This window comes from Scyliorhinus canicula, chromosome 7 (genome assembly GCF_902713615.1).
Source record: "Scyliorhinus canicula chromosome 7, sScyCan1.1, whole genome shotgun sequence".
NCBI classification, from domain to species: domain Eukaryota; kingdom Metazoa; phylum Chordata; class Chondrichthyes; order Carcharhiniformes; family Scyliorhinidae; genus Scyliorhinus; species Scyliorhinus canicula.
The window spans coordinates 88140045-88160616 of NC_052152.1; the positions used below are offsets into that span (position 1 = coordinate 88140045).

Here is a 20572-nt window from a genome sequence, read left to right on the forward strand (position 1 = left end):
CCCACACCCGGCGGTCTCTTCATCAGGTGCTGTGGCGGATCTCTTCATCGGATCCTCCAGTTCCGTTGCCAGTACATCCTGCTGCGATACCTGAATTTTCCCTTGATGCAGACATGCCTGACATCCTTTCCTTAGACTCATGGAGATCCAAACATGTGGAATCTCCATCACCATCGGCTGATAATTTGCCCAGGCATTCTAACCGTAAACCTCGTTTGCCAGCAAGGTACATGCCAGCCAATCCTCCCGCTCCGCTCGACAGCAATCAGCTGGAGTCGAAACATCTTCGTCGTCCGACTGCTGCAAGTGCTACACCAGTTTCTTCTTCTTCTTCGTCAATGATTTTTGCAACATCGTCGTCTTCTCCTCATCATTGTCCTTAGAGAGAGCTTCGGACTTTGCGAGGAAGGAATGTAATAACCTGTGTGGGACATATTGTTTTCCGTGCTCCTTTAGGAGTACGAGCTCCCCCGCTAGGGCCGAGGTAGCTTACTCGACCTTGTGTAAAAGGTTGGCCAGTCTGGAACCAATCAACAGGAGAGAGTATCTGGTGAGATTCTTCCCGTAATCATGTATATAATTGTTGTAAAATAAATGTTGTTTACTTTCTGCTTAATTTGGACTCCCCGTGCCTTTATTTACCACTCAACCAACATCAGGTGATTTTCTCAATGCCTCTGAGAGCTTGTCAAGTACTCACATTTAACTCACCTCCTGGCTCCCAAAGCGTGTCCACCATTTACAAGGCTCAAGCCAGGAGTGCGATGAAATACTCACCACTTGCATGGATGAGTGCAACTCCAACACTTAAGGAGCTCAACACCATCTCGGGCAAAGTAACCCATATACAAATTTAAACATTCACTCCCTCTGCCACCAATGAACAGTGACAGCAATGTATGCCATATACAGTGGGTGGGATCCTCCCCCTGTGGGATGCTCCGTTTTGCCTGCAACCTGGAGGTTTCCCGACGGCTGCCCCATAATGGAACACCCCATTTTATAGAAACATACAAAATCAAGAAGGGAATAGATAGGATAAATGCGGGGAGGTTGTTTCTACTGGCGGGTGAAAGCAGAACTAGGGGGCATAGCCTCAAAATAAGGGGAAGTAGATTTAGGACTGAGCTTAGGAGGAACTTCTTCACCAAAGGATTGTGAATCTATGGAATTCCCTGTCCAGTGAAGCAATTGAGGCTCCTTCATTAAATGTTTTCAAGATAAAGATAGATAGTTTTTTGAAGAATAAAGGAATAAAAGGTTATGGTGTTCGGGTGGGAAAGTGGAGCTGAGTCCACAAAAGATCAGCCATGATCTCATTGATTGGCGGAGTAGGCTCGAAGGGCCAGATGGCCTACTCCTGTTCCTAGTTCTTATGTTCTTATTGACAGGCCGGTGTAATAGAGCATCCCGCCGGCAGGATGAAGCAGACATGCGGCATGGCGGGATGCTTCGTCTGCAGCAACTCACCAAAGCTTTTTTAACACTTCCTTCCAAACCCACAACCTCTACCATCTAGTAAATGCACCTGACCACCTGTACGTTCCCCTCCATGTTACTCACCATCCTGACTTGGAAATATATTGCCGTTCCTTCACAGTCGCTGGGTCAATATCCTGGAACTCACTCCCTAATAGCACTGTGGGTGTACCTACATCACATAGGTTACACGGTTCAAGAAGGCAACTCACCATCACCATTTTAAGGATAAATAGGATGGGCAATAAATGACCTTCCCAACGAAGTGCACATCCTGCAAATGAATTAAAAGAGCTTTGGCTCTTCCCACAATGCAATACTGAGATTAAATTTGAAGCAAGTACTTCATTGGCTGTGGATGAAACATTTTGTAGCATGCTGAGAAACATAAATATGTGTTGTTTCCTTCTTCCTTGTTGCAGGTAAATGCAGCATTTCCTACTTGGCCATCGGATTCTCAGTTATTTAGGGTGTTTCCGCCAGACAAAAACTTACAATACTTACAATAAAGATGGCATTTTCTCCAAAAGTTAATTTCCCTATGTCTTTATTAAATTCTCCTATTTAATTTGACTATCATGCAAAGGGTTTGTTCACTTTTTTTTAACAAAGAATGTGCTGGTGCTGCTGCTTCCTGGAGTATCTTGCAAGCTCTCAACCCTCTTGATACAGTGTTATGTTTAATTTCTAATATTTCCTCCCTTATTGTTACCAGCTTTTAACTTGCTCACAATCCACAATCAGCAAGTTGTTTGTGCTGAAGTGTTAATACCCAAAGTAGTGCAAGCTTTGCCAGTTAATATCAATGGCTGCACCCATGGCATTGCAACAAGCACCAAAGGCAGTCTTTCAGGTGTAAATCTTTAAAGCGTTACTTGCCTGGGAAAAATATATTGGCTTGGAATGAAATATATATACATTGTGTGTATTGTAATTTTCTGCTTCATAAAAAGCTTTGAATTATAGAATCAAATAGGACAAACGAAGGCAGTTTGGTTTATCAAGGACTGGGTTCTCCAAATTTCCAGGCTATGCCTGGAGGGTCCGTGGCTGCGCATGCGCACGACGATGACCTGACGCGGTCGCGCCGGACAAAATGGCGCCGGCCATGCACGGACCCGACCTGCCAGATAGTGCCCCCCCCAGCCAGCAGCACAGCTTCCAACTGACTGTTGGCAGCGCTGGACACAGACCGCAGCCGCCACGCCGGGTTCCCGATCACTGAGACCACACATACCCGGCGCGGTGAGGAACTCAGCCCATCGGTGGCGGTGCATCGGGGGAGGGCCTTCAGGTAATGTCCTGAGGCCGTCTCAACAACATGCGGCGCGCTCCTCAATGACGCCATTTTGGAGGGGGTGGAGCATCTGAAAACAAGGCGCCACCCCCCATTCCATCGTAAAAAGGGATTCCCCGCCCAATCACCGATTTCGAAATCGGCGTCGCAGAACGGAGAATACCACCTCATATCTACACCAGGGGCTGGATTCTCCACTTCCGGGATTCACCATTGCGCCAGCAGCGCACCCACACCCGGAGATTTCCTGACAGGGGAAAATCACATTGTCCGGCTGGCGAGACGGAGAATTCCGCCACCGGCGGGGTCGCACAGGACAGAGAATCCTGCCCAGGTCTTTGAAAAGCTATCCAATAAGTCCCACTCCTTTGATATTTTCCCATTATCTTTCATTTTATTACTCTTTAAGGATCTATCCAATTCGCTTTTGGAAGTTAATATTTAATCTGCTCATATTGGCACATTGGAGATCACAACTCACTGCATAAGAAAAAAACCTGTCATGTCGCCAGGCTACATTGTCAATTATCTAAAACATTGCCTTTTGGTTAATGGAAATAGTTTCTCCTTATTTACTATCAAAACAATTCTTTAGGCAATGAACAATTCTGAGGTGCTTAACTATTATTTCATCTCAGTAATCTTAATATTATAACAAAACATTAATTTAAAATGTTTTTAACAGTTTTAGGATATTGTTTATCTCCATTCCATCTATTTATATAATCTGTACCTTCCTGAGTATCATTTCAACCTTTTGGTTTTTATTTCAGTAGCACCAATTATTCAATCTTAGTTTGATTTTTTTTTGTCGCTGATTTTACTTTCAAACAATAAGCAAGTCTTTTATCTTCTCCCTTCACCCACCAACATCCCATGTTACTGTTATTTTTGCATTGTGCTCTGTAATTCTGAAAATGCTATTTATGAAACAAAATTGGCTTTAATCCCTCAAATATTTTTTTTTAAATTGTTTTTATTAAAGCTTTTTTCAACCAGAATTTTTACATAACAGAAAGATAAACGAAAAATATTTAACAAAACTAGGTGGCTGTTATCATTATACAAAACTCAAATATACATTAAATAGAAAATTCCCCCCACTTGCTGCTGCTGCTGACATTTTACCGCTCCGCTAGAAAGTCAAGGAACGGTTGCCACCGCCTGGAGAACCCCAGCAAGGACACTCTCAAGGTGAACTTTATTCGCTCCAGGCTGAGGAACCCAGCCATGTCACTAACCCAGGTCTCCACAATCAGGGGGTTCGAGTCTCTCCACATTAACAAGATCCATCTCCGGGCTACCAGGGAGGCAAAGGCCAACACTTCGGCCTCTTTCGCTTCCTGCACTCCCGGATCCTCCGACACCCCAAAGATTGCTTTTGTTGGACTTGGCTTCACCCGCGTGTCCAATATCCTGGACATAGCCCTCGCAAAGCCCTGCCAGAATTCTTTAAGCGCCGGGCATGCCCAAAACATATGGTCATGGTTCGCTGGACTCCCTGCACATCTCGTGCACCTGTCCTCCACCCCAAAGAACTTGCTCATTCTCGCCGTCATCATGTGAGCCCGGTGCACCACCTTAAACTGAGCCTGGTACATGATGCGGACGAATTCACCCTGCCCAGGGCATCAGCCCACAGGCCCTCATCCAGCTCCTCACCCAGCTCCTCCTCCCACTTGCCCTTCAACTCCTCCACTGGGGCTTCCTCCGCCTCCTGCAGCTCCTGGTATATGTCCGACACCTTCCCCTCTCTTACCCAGATGCCAGACACTACCCTGTCCTGTATCCTTCGAAGGAATAACCGTGGAAATGTCCCCATCTGTTTTTTGAGAAAGTCCCGGTCCTGGAGGTATCTGAAAGCATTTCCCGGGGGAAGGCCAAACTTCTCCTCCAGCGCCTTCAAGCTAGGGAAAGTCCCATCTATAAACAGGTCACACATCCTTCTAATGCCTGCCCTATACCAGCCTTGGAACCACCTGTCTATCTTGCCTGGAGCGAATCTATGGTTGTTCTGTATCGGGGTCCAAACTGAGGCCCCCTCCTCCTTTCCTCCTTCCTGTGCCTCCTCCACTGACCCCAGACCCTCAGTGCCGCCGTCACCACCGGGCTTGTGGTGGATTGTGCTGGCGAGAACGGCAGCGGTGCCATTACTAGTGCCCCTAGGCTGGTCCCTTTGCATGATGCCACCACGCCGGCCCCTCCTCCATTATCCATTTCCTAATCATGGCCACATTAGCCACCCAATAGTAGCTACAGAAGTTCGGCAGTGCCAGCTCCCCCCCCCGGCCCGGCCCCGGCTACGCTCCAAGAACAGTCTTTTGACCCGTGGGGTCTTGTGTGCCCACACAAATCCCGTGATAATCCTGTTCACCCGCTTGAAGAAGGATTTGGGGATGAAGATGGGAAGGCACTGAAAAACGAATAGGAATCTGGGAAGAACTGTCATCTTCACAGTCTGCACTCTTCCCGCCAGGGAAAGCGGGAGCATGTCCCACCTTTTAAAGTCTCCCTCCATCTGCTCTACAAGCTGAGATAGATTGAGCCTGTGTAGGGCATCCCAGTTCCTCGCCACCTGTATACCTAAATAACGAAAGCTCCTCTCCACCATCTTGAGCGGGAGCACCCCCAGTCTCTCCTCCTGACCCCTAGCGTGGATTACAAACAGCTCACTTTTCCCCACGTTCAACATGTACCCTGAGAAGCTCCCAAAGTCCCCCAGGATCCGCATGATCTCCCCCATCCCCTCTAGCAGGTCCGAAATGTACAATAGCAGGTCATCCGTGTAGAGGGAAACCCGGTGCTCCTCCGCCCCCGGACCAGCCCCCTCCAGTTCCTCGAAGTCCTCAGTGGTATGGCCAACGGCTCAATTGCCAGGGCAAATAGTAACAGGGATAGGGGGCACCCCTGCATTGTCCCTTGGTACAGCCTGAAATACTCCGACCTCAGCCAGTTCGTAGACACACTCGCTACGGGGGCATGATACAGTAGCTTGACCCGCCCTATGAATCCCTCACCAAATCCAAACCTGCCTAACACTTCCCACAGGTACTCCCATTCCACTCTGTCAAAGGCCTCTCTGCATCCTTTACTTCTACATCCCCTCCCTCCGAGGGCATCATAATAATATTCAGGAGTCTCCTCACATTTGTGTTCTGTTGCCTGCCTTTAACGAAACCAGTCTGGCCCTCCTCGATCACTCTCGGGATGCCGTCCTCTATTCTGGTAGCCAGAATTTTTGCCAACAATTTGGCATCTAAATTCAGGAGCGAAATCGGTCTGTAAGACCCACAATGAAGCGGATCCTTCTCCCTCTTCAAAATGAGCGCGATCAATGCCTGTGACATCGTCGGGGAGAGGGTTCCTCTCTCCTTTGCCTCGTTAAAGATTCTTAGCAGGAGTGGGCTCAGCAGCGCCGAGAATTTCTTATAGAATTCGACAGGGAAGCCGCCCGGACCCGGGGCCTTGCCCGACTGCATACTTGCCAGTCCCTTATCTATCTCCTCCAACTCAATCGGGGCCCCCAGTCCCTCCACCCGATCCTCGTCCACGCTTGGGAACCTCAATTGATCCATAAATTGCTTCATCCCTTCCCCTCCCCTCGGGGGTTCTGACTCGTACAGTTTACAATAAAACTCCTTGAATACTTCATTGATCCTCTCTGGGCTCAACACCCTATTACCTTCCTTATCCCTCACTCCCCCGATCTCCCTGGGGCCTCTCCCCTGCGAAGTTGGTGCGCCAGCATCCTACTTGCTTTCTCCCCATACTTGTAGACTGCCCCTTTCACTTTCCTCAGCTGTGCCTCTGCCTTCCCCGTGGTCAGCAAATCAAACTCCGCCTGTAATCTCCGGCACTCCTTTAGCAGCCCCCCCTCGGGGGCCTCCGCGTACTTCCTGTCTACCCAAAGCATTTCTCCCACCAGCCTCTCCATATCTGCCCTCTCCCTCTTCTCTCTGTAGGACATAGAACATAGAACAGTACAGCACAGAACAGGCCCTTCGGCCCTCAACGTTGTGCCGAACCATGATCACCCTACTCAAACCCACGTATCCACCCTATCCCAGTTAGCCAACAACCCCCCCTAACCTTACTTTTATTAGGACACTAAGGGCAATTTAGCATGTCCAATCCACCTAACCCGCACATCTTTGGACTGTGGGAGGAAACCGGAGCACCCGGAAGAAACCCACGCACACAGGGGGAGGACGTGCAGACTCCACACAGACAGTGACCCAGCCGGGAATCGAACCTGGGACCCTGGAGCTGTGAAGCATTTATGCTAACCACCATGCTACCCTGCTGCCCCCCAAAAAAAAGTAGCTTTGCTCTGCTGCCCTCTGCTGGATGCTTGCTTTCACTCAAACTCCTTGGGTCTCCTTCGCCGGTTCACCTTCAACTTAGGCTGACCGCACTGCACGGTGCACGCACCTGTCATAATATCCATTCATGTATATCATGAGATGCAGACAGGCAGCGATTGACACACAGGATAACCAATGAACATACACGACACAGAACAACCAATCACCAGACAGGACACCACCACTATAAAGCCCACAGGACATTAAGACTCTCCCTCTCTCACAAGACACAGCTACTGAGATAGAGTGCACAAGCCAGTGAGCATCATCACCATGTGGTAGAGAGCTAGTCTGGTCAAGCCAGTAGGAGGTTATCAGTTAGGTTAATAGAGTGTCAACCCACAGCAGATTATGGACAGCAATCAGCAAGTTCAATAAAACAGTGTTGGACCATCTCCTGTGTCGGAAGCCTGTTTCTCGTTTTACTGCAACCAGTTGCAGTCGATGTTAGACCAACTCAGATAACACATCATGGTACCAGGGAGCTATTAACTCCAATGAACCTACCTCGAGTGAATCTGCCACGACCAGCACGTAGCCATCCAGCGGCATGGAAAAGATCCAACCTCCTCCGCAACTCTGGATCTCCAGCAACCTTGGCGCCAACTGGAAAGTCTTCAAACCGAAGTTCCGCCTATATATCGAGGCCTCCGACCTCAAGGCAGCATCGGATGCCCGAAAGATTGCGCTGTTCCTGTCGACTGCGGGGGATCACACCATCCACATCTATAACTCGCTCACGTTTGCCGATGGCAAAGACAAGATGAAGTTCAAGACGGTTCTGCTGAAATTCGACAACCATTGCGACATTGAGGTGAACGAGAGCTTTGAACGGTACATCTTCCAACAGAGGCTTCAGGGTAAGGATGAACCTTTTCAGTCCTTCTTGACCCATCTCCGCATCCTAGCGCAGTCATGTAATTATGACTCGATGGCTGATTCCATGATCCGGAATCAGATCGTTTTCAGGGTCCAGTCTGACTCCCTGCGGGAGCAGGTCCTCAAAATCAAACAGTTGACCCTCTCCATCGCCATTGAAACGTGCGTTGTCCATGAGCATGCCAGGAATCATTACTCCCGCATCAGGGCGGCAGAAAATGAAAAACTAGCCTCCCACGAGGCAGAAAGGGTGCAGGCCATCGCAAAAATGCAAGGCCTGAGCATCGAGGAGAGTGGCCGTTTTGCGCACTTTTCCAGGGTCCCTACGCATGCGCGCCACGACCGGGTGGACGACGAGGCTGAAGACCCCGATGTGCATGTGTGAACGTCGGCCGGTCGCACTGCGCATGGGCGATGACGCACAGAACGCGCTGACGTCAGCGTCATGACGTGACCAAATTGTGGCTCCGCCCATTTAAAGCGGCAATGTCCAGCCAATGGAAGGCGATGTCTACAGTGTAGAAAACCTGGGCATTACGGGGCCTTATGCAGGTCCGCTCCACCGACCAACAGCCAGCGATCCCAGGCCGCTGCGTGCAACAAGGCATGCAGGATTCGGATCCCGAATGCTGACTGTCTCGAGTCTCCATACCGGGTGGGCATAATCACCACGCAATAGCAATGCCATAGCTGCCAGTGGATCGTGTCAGCTAGGTGTATCTCACAAGGCAATCAAAGCGACGTTACGATTCGAGATCGTCCGGCCTGACAAGGCATCCCTGCTCGGTGCTATGCATGCAAACTCCTAAATCTGGTCCAGCGCGTTCATGTTGCAGTCGATGTTAGACCAACACAGATAGCACATCAGGACCTAATAGAGATTAACTCCCCTCTGATGACCGCCTTCATAGCTGCTGTTACCTCCCCGTGTCATTCGTTATCACATAATCCTGAATGCTCCTCCTTATCCGCCCACACACCTCTTTATCCGCCACCAGCCCCACATCCAGTCTCCAGAGAGGGCGCTGCCCCCGCTCCGTCCCCAGTCGCAGGTCCACCCAGTGCGGGGCATGGTCCGAGACTGCAATGGCTGAACACTCAACCCCCCTCCACCCTCGGGATTAATGCCCTGCTCAACACAAAAAAGTCAATCTGTGAATAGTCTGTATGGATGTGGGAGAAAAAGGAGAACTCCTTCGACATTGGCCGTGCGAATCTCCACGGGTCCATGCCCCCCCCCCCCCCCCCCCCCCCATCTGATCCATGAACTCCCACAGGGTCCTGGCCGCAGCCGGTCTCTTTCCCGACCTGGACTTAGACCGGTCTAGAGCCAGACACAAGACCGTATGAAAGTTTTCCCCCCTCCCCCCATGATCAAGTTACTTAACTCCAAGTCCGGGATTTTACCCAACATGCGCCTCCTGAATTCCGCATCATCCCAGTTCGGGGAATACATGTTCAGCAACACCACCCGGGCCCCCTGCAGCTTGCCACTCACCATTATGTACCTGCCCCCCTTGTCCGCCACGATGCTCCCTGCCTCAAACGCCACCCGTTTACTTACCAGAATTGCCACCCCTCTGGTCTTTGAGTCTAGCCCCGAGTGGAACACCTGGCCCACCCATCCCCTCCTTAACCTTGTTTGGTCAGCAAGATTTAAGTGCGTCTCCTGCATCATGGCCACGTCCGCCTTTAACCCCTATAAATGCGACTACACGTGGGACCTCTTGACCGGTCCGTTCAGGCCCCTCACATTCCACGTGATCAGCCTGGAGGGGGGGGTTGACCCCTCCCACCCCCACCCCTGCCGACTAGCCATCTCCCTTTTTCGGCCAGCCATGTGCCCGCGCCCCCAGTGCGCTCCAGCCCACCCGCTGGAGGCCCCCCAACCCGACTCTCCATCTATCCCCAACAGTTGGCTCCCATTCAGTCAGCAAAGCAGCACCCTCCCCCAGCCCCCCAATCCCAACACCCCCATGCCAAGCACCCGCTCAGCACTGATTTCCCCACCATTGCACTTCCGTAAGTCTGCTGACCCCGGCCGCTCCTGCCTCTATCTCCAACCTTACTATTGTCTCCACCTTTGGGCCCCCAACACCCCCTCCCCCACAGGGTAAGAGGGCAAGTGCCGTCCGGATCCTTCCCGTGGACCAGGCAACACAAGCCGGGCGTTACGCCGCCCCCTGAAACAAAAACAGGAAAAGAAAAGCAAACAAATTTAAATTCTACTAACAAACTTACACCAGGCCAACACCCGGTTACATATCTCCGCCAGCGCGTTTCACCCACGTGCAGCTGCCTCTTAGTTCAAGTCCAGCATTTTGTGCTTAATGAATGTCCACGCCTCATCCGGCGTATCAAAATAATGGTGCCTTTCCTTGTACGTTACCCAAAGTCTCGCCGGATGCAGGAGCCCGAACTTCACCCCTTTGCTGTGGAGAACCACCTAAACCCGTTTGAAACCCGCACGCCTCCTCGCCAGTTCAGCTCCCAAGTCCTGGTCTATGCGAATCTCGCCATTCTCCCACTTACTGCTCCACTCCTTCTTTGCCCAACGCGAGACACGCTCCCTGTCTGTAAAGCGGTGGAACCGTATCACCATCGCCCGCAGTGGTTCATTCGCCCTCGGTTTCCTCGCGAGGACTCTATGCGCCCCGTCCAGTTCCAAGGGCCGCAGGAAGGCCCCGCGGCCATCACCGTTCCCAGCATTGTAGTCACATACGTGCTCGCGTCCGCCCCCTCCACACCTTCAGGGAGGCCCAGGATCCGCAGGTTGTGACTCCGAGACCTATATTCGAGGTCATCCAGCCTCTCCTACCATCTCTTGTGTCGGGCCTCGTGCCTCCACCCTGACCGCCAGGCCTCCACCCTGACCACCAGGCCCAGGATCTCATCCTCATTCTCAGATACCTTCCTCTCCACCTCTTTGATCGCCTTCTCCTGTACCTTCTGAACCTCCACCATCTTTTCCATGGAGGCCTTCATAGGGGCCAGCATCTCCGTCTTCAGCTCTGCGAAGTAGCTCCTCAGAAAGTCTTGCTGCTCTCTCAACCACTGGGCCCACGCTTCTTCGTCCGCGCCAGCCGCCATTTTGTCCTCCCGGACCTGCTGTGCTCTCTTCCCTGTAATCATTTGTTTAACGGCCCCGCTTCTGGTTCCCTCCATACAGCTGTGAGGGGAACCTCGCCAGCGTCCTTTCCCACGCCAGTATTCACCTTCCAAGTGCCGATGCCGCCCCGTTTAAAGGCCCGAAACCCCGATCCCGGCGGGAGCTGCCGTGTATGTGACCTATTCGGACATGGCCGCTACCGGAAGTCCCATCCCTCAAGTATTTTTGTTGTTTCATCAATTGTATCGATGGCCGGTAATCTCTGATCATTGTGATTCACTTTCCCGCTGGCAGCGCATCATCGCCAGCGGGTTTTGCGTCAGTTTGGGGTGGTCACAATCAGAAATCCCATTGACAGGCAGCGCATCCCCGCCAGCAAATGGCGCACCACCAATATACACCTGGCTGGCGGACCAGATAATCTCACCCAATACCTCTCAATGCTGAAGGAGAAGGTGTTCAGAGGGTTCTGTGGTTACTGCGGTACCGAGGTTGGATCACTGACACCATCAGAACTGTGATGAGTGAAAGTGACCAGAATCCTAGACGGAACAGGAAGAGTAACAGTACAAATCTCAGCGAGTGATTGTCGGGACTGGGGTTGCACTGGATCCACTAACGTTCTGCTCCATTTGGTTATGCTGAAGTTTCGGACTGGAATAGAGGAAATCCGAGCCCAGGCTATTCCTGGAATTCCACCCGACATATCAATACAACCTTAATGGTTTTGATGCCCGCTGAGAAGGTGTAGTGTTCACTAAAAGCCCCAGCAGTGAAGAATCCAGTGGAATTTGATACCTTTGCAGTTCACAATTCCTCTACAGTCTGATTGTGTCTCTGGAATTGCCAACTGATATGAGACAGATGTGTTGTGTATATGTGTGTGTGTGGTGCATGTGCATGTGTGAGTAGTGTGTGTGTTGTGCATGTGTGAGTAGTGTGTGTCTGGTGCATGTGTGAGTAGTGTGTGTGTGTGTGTTGTGCATGTGTGAGTAGTGTGTGTGCGCTGTGCATGTGTGTGGGTAGTGTGTGTGTTGTGCATGTGTGTGTGAGTAAAGTGTGTTGTGCATGTGTGTGGGTAGTGTGTGTGTTGTGCATGTGTGTGTGAGTAGTGTGTGTGAGTAGCGTGTGTGGGTGTTGTGCATGTGTGTGTGAGTCGTGTGTGTGTGTGTTGTGCATGTGTGTGAGTCGTGTGTGTGTGTTGTACATGTCTGTGTGAGTAGTGTGTGTGTGTTGTGCATGTGAGTGTGAGTAGTGTGTGTGTGTTGTGCATTAGTGTGTGTGTTGTGCATGTGTGTGAGTCGTGTGCATGTGTGAGTAGTGTGTGTGTTGTGCATGTGTGAGTAGTGTGTGTGTGTTGTGCATGTGTGAGTAGTGTGTGTGTGTTGTGCATGTGTGAGTAGTGTGTGTGTGCTGTGCATGTGTGTGGGTAGTGTGTGTGTTGTGCATGTGCGTGTGAGTAGTGTGTGTTGTGCATGTGTGTGGGTAGTGGGTGTGTTGTGCATGTGTGTGTGAGTAGTGTGTGTATGTTGTGCATGTGTGTGTGAGTAGTGTGTGTGGGTGTTGTGCATGTGTGTGTGAGTCGTGTGTGTGTGTTGTGCATGTGTGTGAGTCGTGTGTGTGTGTTGTACATGTGTGAGTAGTGTGTGTGTGCTGTGCATGTGTGTGGGTAGTGTGTGTGTTGTGCATGTGCGTGTGAGTAGTGTGTGTTGTGCATTAGTGTGTGTGTTGTGCATGTGTGTGTGAGTCGTGTGTGTGTGTGAGTCGTGTGTGTGTTGTGCATGTGTGAGTAGTATGTGTGCGTTGTGCATGTGTGTGTGAGTAGTGTGTGTGTGTTGTGCATGTGTGCGAGTAGTGTGTGTGTGTTGTGCATGTGTGTGTGAGTAGGGTGTGTGTGTTGTACATGTGTGTGTGAGTAGTGTGTGTGTTGTGCATGTATGTGAGTAGTTTGTGTGTTGTGCATGTGTGTGTGAGTAGTGTGTGTGTTGTGCATGTGTATGTGAGTAGTGTGTGTGTGTGTTGTGCATGTGTGAGTAGTGTGTGTGTTGTGCATGTGTGAGTAGTGTGTGTGTGTTGTGCATGTGTGAGTAGTGTGTGTGTGCTGTGCATGTGTGTGGGTAGTGTGTGTGTTGTGCATGTGCGTGTGAGTAGTGTGTGTTGTGCATGTGTGTGGGTAGTGTGTGTGTTGTGCATGTGTGTGTGAGTAGTGTGTGTATGTTGTGCATGTGTGTGTGAGTAGTGTGTGTGGGTGTTGTGCATGTGTGTGTGAGTCGTGTGTGTGTGTGTGTGTTGTGCATGTGTGTGAGTCGTGTGTGTGTGTTGTACATGTGTGAGTAGTGTGTGTGTGCTGTGCATGTGTGTGGGTAGTGTGTGTGTTGTGCATGTGTGTGTGAGTAGTGTGTGTTGTGCATGTGTGTGTGAGTAGTGTGTGTGTTGTGCATTAGTGTGTGTGTTGTGCATGTGTGTGTGAGTCGTGTGTGTGTGTGAGTCGTGTGTGTGTGAGTCGTGTGTGTGTTGTGCATGTGTGTGAGTAGTATGTGTGCGTTGTGCATGTGTGTGTGAGTAGTGTGTGTGTTGTGCATGTGTGTGTGAGTAGTGTGTGTGTGTTGTGCATGTGTGTGTGAGTAGTGTGTGTGTGTTGTGCATGTGTGAGTAGTGTGTTTTTCTTGTGCATGTGTGCGAGTAGTGTGCGTGTGTTGTGCATGTGTGTGTGAGTAGGGTGTGTGTGTTGTACATGTGTGTGTGAGTAGTGTGTGTGTTGTGCATGTATGTGAGTAGTTTGTGTGTTGTGCATGTGTGTGTGAGTAGTGTGTGTGTTGTGCATGTGTATGTGAGTAGTGTGTGTGTGTGTGTGTTGTGCATGTGTGAGTCGTGTGTGTGTGGTGCATGTGTGTGTGACTCATGTGTGTGTGTACTGCATATGTATGAGTCATGTGTGTGTGTTGTGCATGTGTGTGTGTGAGTAGTGTGTGTGTGCTGTGCATGTGTGTGTGTGTTGTGCATGTGTGTGTGTTGTGCATGTGTGTGTGAGTAGTGCGTGTGTGTGAGTAGTGTGTGTGTGTTGTGCATGTCTGTGTGAGTAGTGTGTGTGTGTGTTGTGCATGCGTGTGTGAGTAGTGTATGTGTGTTGTGCATGCGTGTGTGAGTAGTGTGTGTGTGTTGTGCATGTTAATCTGTTGAGTTTATCAGATGTAAAGTGCAGTATAAATACAATGTAGATAATTAATGGGCATGATGCAGTTAAGTCATATGAATCAGTTCCATCAGGGAAGCATTGGAATATTACAATTGTTGGTATGAAAATGAATGATGAGTAATATTTGAATGATCTGAGTGTAGCATCTGAATTCACAGATAGGCTCCCAGTTTGTAACTTACTCCAACTGAATACTGTTTGATGGGTTATTTTATGCTAATTTTGTACCTGATAAGTTCCAAGGTTGTAATATTCACCATTACTAACTATTATCATTTTCTAAAACCGAGCACCTCTGTCAATTTGACCGTGTTGAACAGTATTGATGATAAAAGTAATCGGGTAACTCTCCTCACAGAAAGGACTGATATAAACTGGTGATAATATGTGAACACATCACATTGCCCTGTCTGTAATCTTTACAGAGGCAATCTCCTTCTTGAGTTCTCAGCTCAAAGGCATGCCCAACACGCAGCGTCACAATCTCCACCATGGGTAGTGCAAGGAGACAGGACCCAAATCCACCTCAGCCAGAGCAGGGATTGAACCCCATGCTGTTGGCACCAATCTGATCCACACCAACCATCCATCAACTGAGCTATCCGGTCTCACAAAGAGTCAGAATTGCTATGAAAACATATTCTTTTACATGAATGTTGTAGCCTGGAGCAATGGAAAGTGATGGTAGAAGCTCCAATTTCCTTCCATCACATGGCTGACCAGGAATCTCTCCCACTCTTACCACTTGCCATTGGTTTATGCTGGAAGGATGTATTAGTTGGTACTTGACCTACTTGGCCATGTTATCAACGCACTTTCCTCGACCATCAAGACCTGGGGTGGAACTTGAACCCAAAGATTTTCGGTTCGGAGGTGGACATACAGTGCACTGGACCTCAATACCTCCTCATCAGAGACCTTAGCACTTTCCTTTTCAAATAAATGTGTTAACACTCAGTGGCATTCACACTTTTGAGTTAGAAATTTGTGCCAACAAGTCCTGCTACAGGAAGGTGAGAACATAACCTAGTGCGAGAGTTAAGTGCAGTATTGACAGAATTCTTCACCATCGGAGGAGCCATCTTTTGGATAAGACTTGAACTGAGGATCTATCTGTCACTTCAAAAGAACTTGTCATGACTCTATTAGAAGAAAAGAAGGCAGGTTCTCCTCAATGTCCTGACCAAAAGCCTCAACAGCATCAGGAAATGATGATCTGGTCATTTAATTTCATTGCAGTTTATGGTAAATCATGGTCGACCAATTGGCTGTTTGATTTGATTTGATTTGATTTATTGTCACGTATACCAAGGTACAGAGAAAATTATTGTTCTGTGTACAGTCCAGACAGATCATTCCATAGGAAAAAACATAGGACATACAATACATATTCAATGTATCGGATATTCAATGTATCAATGTATCGGTAACACAGCGGTTAGCATTGTTGCTTCACAGCTCCAGGGCCCCAGGTTCGATTCTTGGCTTGGGTCACTGTCTGTGCGGGGTCTGCAGTTTCTCCCCGTGTCTGTGTGGGTTTGCTCCGGATGCTCCGGTTTCCTCCCACAAGTCCTGAAAGACGTGCTGTTAGGTAATTTGGACATTCTGAATTCTCCCTCTGTGTATCCGAACAGGTTGTGGGAGTGTGGCGACGAGGGACTTTTCACAGTAACTTCATTGCAGTGTTAATGTAAGCCTACCTGTGACAATAAAGATTATAATTATTATAAATAGATAGGCAAATACATCAGGTGAAGCATACAAAATGTAGTACTACTCAGAAGAGAAGATGTGTGAAGAAATCAGTTCAGCCCATAAAAGGGTTATTCGGGAGTCTGGTAACAATGGGGAAGAAGCTTTTTTTTAACCGTTAATGCGTGTTCTCAGACTTTTGTATCTTCTGCCCGATGGAAGGGAGACTAACCTGGCAGGGAGGGGTCTTTGCCCGCTTTCCCAAAGCAACGGGAGGTGTAGACAGAGTCAATAGATGGTTGCGCTTTCCTATATTACAAAAGTGATAACATTATAAAAGTGCCTAATTTCAATATTTTGAAATGTCCTGAGGTTGTGAAGTGTACTATATCGATCTAAGTTATCTCTTTAAAATATACATACAAATTTGATTTGAAGGCTCTAAAGTTTTGTACACATTATTGCGCGGCATAGGTTTTAGGTTTAGAATTCTAATTACATTTTTGCAAATATAGAGTTAGGATTTTCACCATGTTTTGTATCACTGAATGTACACATTCAAATACAAATGTTTCCACCTTTCAGATCAATTCTGGTAATGTTCTCTTTCTCTTATATTGAAAGGTACGAATGAAGCAATGAGGCACTTTTCCTACTGTGAGTTCACAACAATATGCCAAGGCGAAGAAACCTTCTCACTGCAATCCTCATTGTTTTGCCCTGGACCATACTCTTAACCATCTGGCACCAGAACTCAGGGGGTTTCTACCTTGCCATTCAGAGAAGTAGGTGATTCTTCATGCCTCTGTATCTCTTTAGAGATTTCAGTAGTAATGAGTGAAGGATAGACTTCATGTTCCTGGTCAATACTTCGTAGAAAATATTTTGAATTTACTCTGTCAGCTAGCTGACCAGCTAGTCAGATAGCAACTATTTTCCTGAATGCACAAAGCCTCATCCGCCAGCTGTGTATATCAAACAAATCCCGTGTTGTATAAGTTTCTGAAGGAAAATCAATAGTAATGCATCTGCAATTTCCAGAGATGCACTGATCTCTTTGGCTGTACTAACCTTTCCCCTCAGAATATCTGCCAGTCAGTGCTGGCATTTACATGGAAAACGCTTTCATTTTGTGGGGGTCTCAAACTACCAACATGTTGGGGTGTCATGTCATCCGGTCTTTGTAAAACACCTGTACGTAATACGCTGGTCCTCGCATTTAGGGAGCTTCAAAGATTGTAGAAAGAAATGTACACAATACACAACTTATAATCCCACATATACAACAGTTCTTTGTCTGATTTTATCAGCCTAGATGACCTCTCCATTGGTATCAGGTAAAAATGTAATGACCCCTTGATGTTGATCTATTCAGTGAAAGAAATGTGCCTGTTTAAAAAAGTCATGCCAGTTACTCACTGTACTAACAGTGCCTCATTGACACAACGGAGCCAGATTTTCTGGGTAAATGTTTTATATCTTGAAGGAAATACTGCTGAACCTGTGCTGTTCAGGAGGAGCACTGCAATTGAGAAACACGAGGAAAAATATTTATTTCAGAGAAGTTCATACTTTAACTTCGGAGGTAATGGGAAGAATTGTCCCAGCCAGGAAGAGGCAGGGTCTGCCACATAGGGGTTCGGAAGTCCCAGAAATCGAAGTCAGGTTAAAATCCCGGTGTGATGTCCCATCCTCCAACTGCTTCAGCCTGGCCTTGGGAGAGCTTACCATATTGTAGCCCCTCAGATGCTGCAGCAGTACCTCCAGGTAAGCATGGGAGACCTGGCATACAGCCTTCCCAGCCCTTCTCTCCATTCCTGTGATTGCTGCAGCCTCAGAAACCTAAATACCAGTGAACCTTTGTAACTCAAGTTGTGCTCCCTTTAATTGGAAATCCTTCCGTTGATAGAATGGGTACATTTCTCAGCCCACCCACCTTAATTATCTGAGGATCCCTGAGGCAGGGTGATAGGTAGTTGCTCTAGGGACAGAGCAATAGCTGGGTGCAGAAATCAGTGAGTCAGGTTGCAGGTCTGAAAATGCTTCCACTGTTCCAGCAGGTTCTAAGGTGAGAAGGTTCCACCCACTAATGCTGCTAATGTCAAATGTGGAGACAATTGATCATTTCATATCTTAAATCAATTGCTTCTCAAATCCAGTGGCGTCAGTGTGTACATGATAATGCGAGTTCTAGTCCAAAATTCCTTTTAACAATGTAGCCTTGGTTACCTTCCCATCCCTGGGGAGGTATACTTTTCCTAGCATAGCTAAACATTTGGGCAGACAAGCACGACAAATACCTCTCTGAACACAGTTCATCTATAGCAGGAGACACGGGGAGATGTTTCTCTTTAGCATCCAGATGTAAAACCTCAGCGGGACATAGGCACATATCATAAACTTAGCCACAAACTGCAATTTTTGCAGAGATTATATTGAATATACAGTGTATGAACGGGCCATTTGACATAACTAGCCTGTGTTGGTGTTTACACCCAACATGGACCTCCTTTCATTACAGTAACCTCAGCCTTTCAGTATATCTACTATCATTTTCTTACGTATTTGCCTAATTTCCTTCTGAAAATATGTAAGATATTCACCTTAAACATTTGCTGTGGTAATGAGCTCCACATTCTAAGAGCTCTCTGTGCAAAGAAATTGCACTCGATTTCCCGATTGGATTTATTGCATTTAAGGTTCCTAGTTTCAGATTTTCCCACAGGTGGAAACCATTTCCTCCATGTTTACCTTAGCCAACCCATTCATTGTTTTAAGACCTCAATCAGATCACTTCTAAGCCTTCTCCTTTCTAAAGAAAAAGTCCTCGACCTGTTCAAACCTGTACCTTTTTAGTTCTGTCAGCAACCTAGTAAATCTATTTTACACTTTTTACTGTGCTGCTATGTCCTTTCATTTTTTTCTTGGTCATCCACTGAGGCAAAGATGACCATGCTCGTCATCTGGGTGGTTGGTAGTTTTTTGGTGGGTACGTCAGTGACAGCTCAGACCAATTTGTGCTTGGATGATTCTGCTACAGATAGGATCGGATACCGCAGAGGACTGGGTTTATGATGAGCTTACTAGTGCGGGATTTTCGCCTCTTGCATTTTTCTTTTGCCTCTCATAAGCACTTGCCTCCATGGGAGACCGCACTGTTGTTAATTTGGTTGTGCCAGGTGCAGAGATCCTGGGTGAGCTTTTCACTGGACTGTAAGTTGATACTAAAACTCGTAAGTGATGCCTTCAGAGTGTCTGTAAAGCTTCCTTTGACCACCGTGAGAGCACACCCCGAACTCAAACTCTCCAGAGAAAATATACTTTGCTAAGCCAGTGTCAGGCATTCTGGAGACATGGCCAGCGCAACTCAGTTATGACTGCCTCAATATGGTGTGGGCGCTGGGCATGCCTGCTCAGTGTCTGGTATTTAGTTCTGCCATCTGATCTCCAGTTGCTTCCAAAGACAGATCAAGCAAAAGTGGTTGAGCTTCCTGACATGATGCCTGTACGCAGAACATGTCTCACATGCATCGAGCAGAGCGGGCAGGACTATTGTTCTATGGAATTCAGTTAGGTAGGCAGAGTTTATCCTAATTGTTCCCAGACTGATATTTAAAGGCTACACTTGCTTTGACAATTCTTGCATATGTCTCATTGTTATTATTGACAGCTGGACAGTGTGTACTGCTGAGGTAAGTGAACTTGTCCACCACTGACATGTTCTGGTCGCAAACTCAACCCATGGGCTAGAGAGCAGGTTGGTACATTTGTGCTGATAATAAGGCTGGAGTTGTTGCATGTATTGGAGAACAAGATCATGCTGTATTTATGTCTAGTTCTAAACTGACAGCTGGAGCACAGTCATGTCTTATCATTACTTTGGAGACTGGAACTCTGCACAATGCTCCAAGAGTGACCTGACCTATTCAAATTTAACATTTCTTTATTACTTTTAAATTATATATCCCTAGAAACAAATCCCAGCGCTTTGTTAGCAATATTGTAATAGCTTTTCTGACCTCAGTTGCTGCTTTTAATGAGTTGTTCAGCTGTAGCCCTAGATTTCTTTGTTCTTCTATCTTATTTTCCCATCTCACATTTATCAACATTAAAATTAATTTGCCATTTAACGAGTCTGCATGTTTTATAATGTATTTTTGCATTTGATTAGCATTCGTTCTCAGTGTCAACGATATCTCCCAATCTTATATCAACTGCAAATTTAATATAAATTATGAATGACAGTAGTCCCAGCACTAATCCTCGCATAAGACTATTCTCTAGTTTCTTACAGCCATAGACCGATAGAGAGGTTATGGTGCAGAAAAAGGCCATTCAGTCCATCGTACCTGTGCTGGCCACAAAAGAAAAAAGAACTTAGCTGGTCATTTTAATCCCACTTTCCTGCACCTGGTCTGTAGCCTTGCAGGTTACAGACCTATACATGCAGATCCATGTACCTTTTTAAATGAGTTGAGTGCTTCAGCCTCAATCACCAACTTCGGCAGTGAATTACAGATACCCACCACCCTCTTTTCCACTTAGCCCCTCTAATA

General features: G+C 47.8%; 1 protein-coding gene across 10 annotated transcripts in view; it reads left to right on the forward strand.

Moving 5' to 3' along the window:
* LOC119969166 (galactosylgalactosylxylosylprotein 3-beta-glucuronosyltransferase 1-like) overlaps positions 1-20572 on the forward strand; it is a 170975-nt gene that overhangs the window by 104011 nt on the left and 46392 nt on the right. For all 10 annotated transcript variants that reach the window (XR_005461302.1, XM_038802397.1, XM_038802393.1 and 7 more), the window contains one exon: positions 16641-16801. Coding sequence is in view for 9 of the 10 variants with exons in the window: in XM_038802397.1 (XP_038658325.1) it covers positions 16690-16801 (112 nt within the window). In the remaining variant the exon portion in view is untranslated. The remainder of the gene's footprint in view (positions 1-16640; positions 16802-20572) is intronic.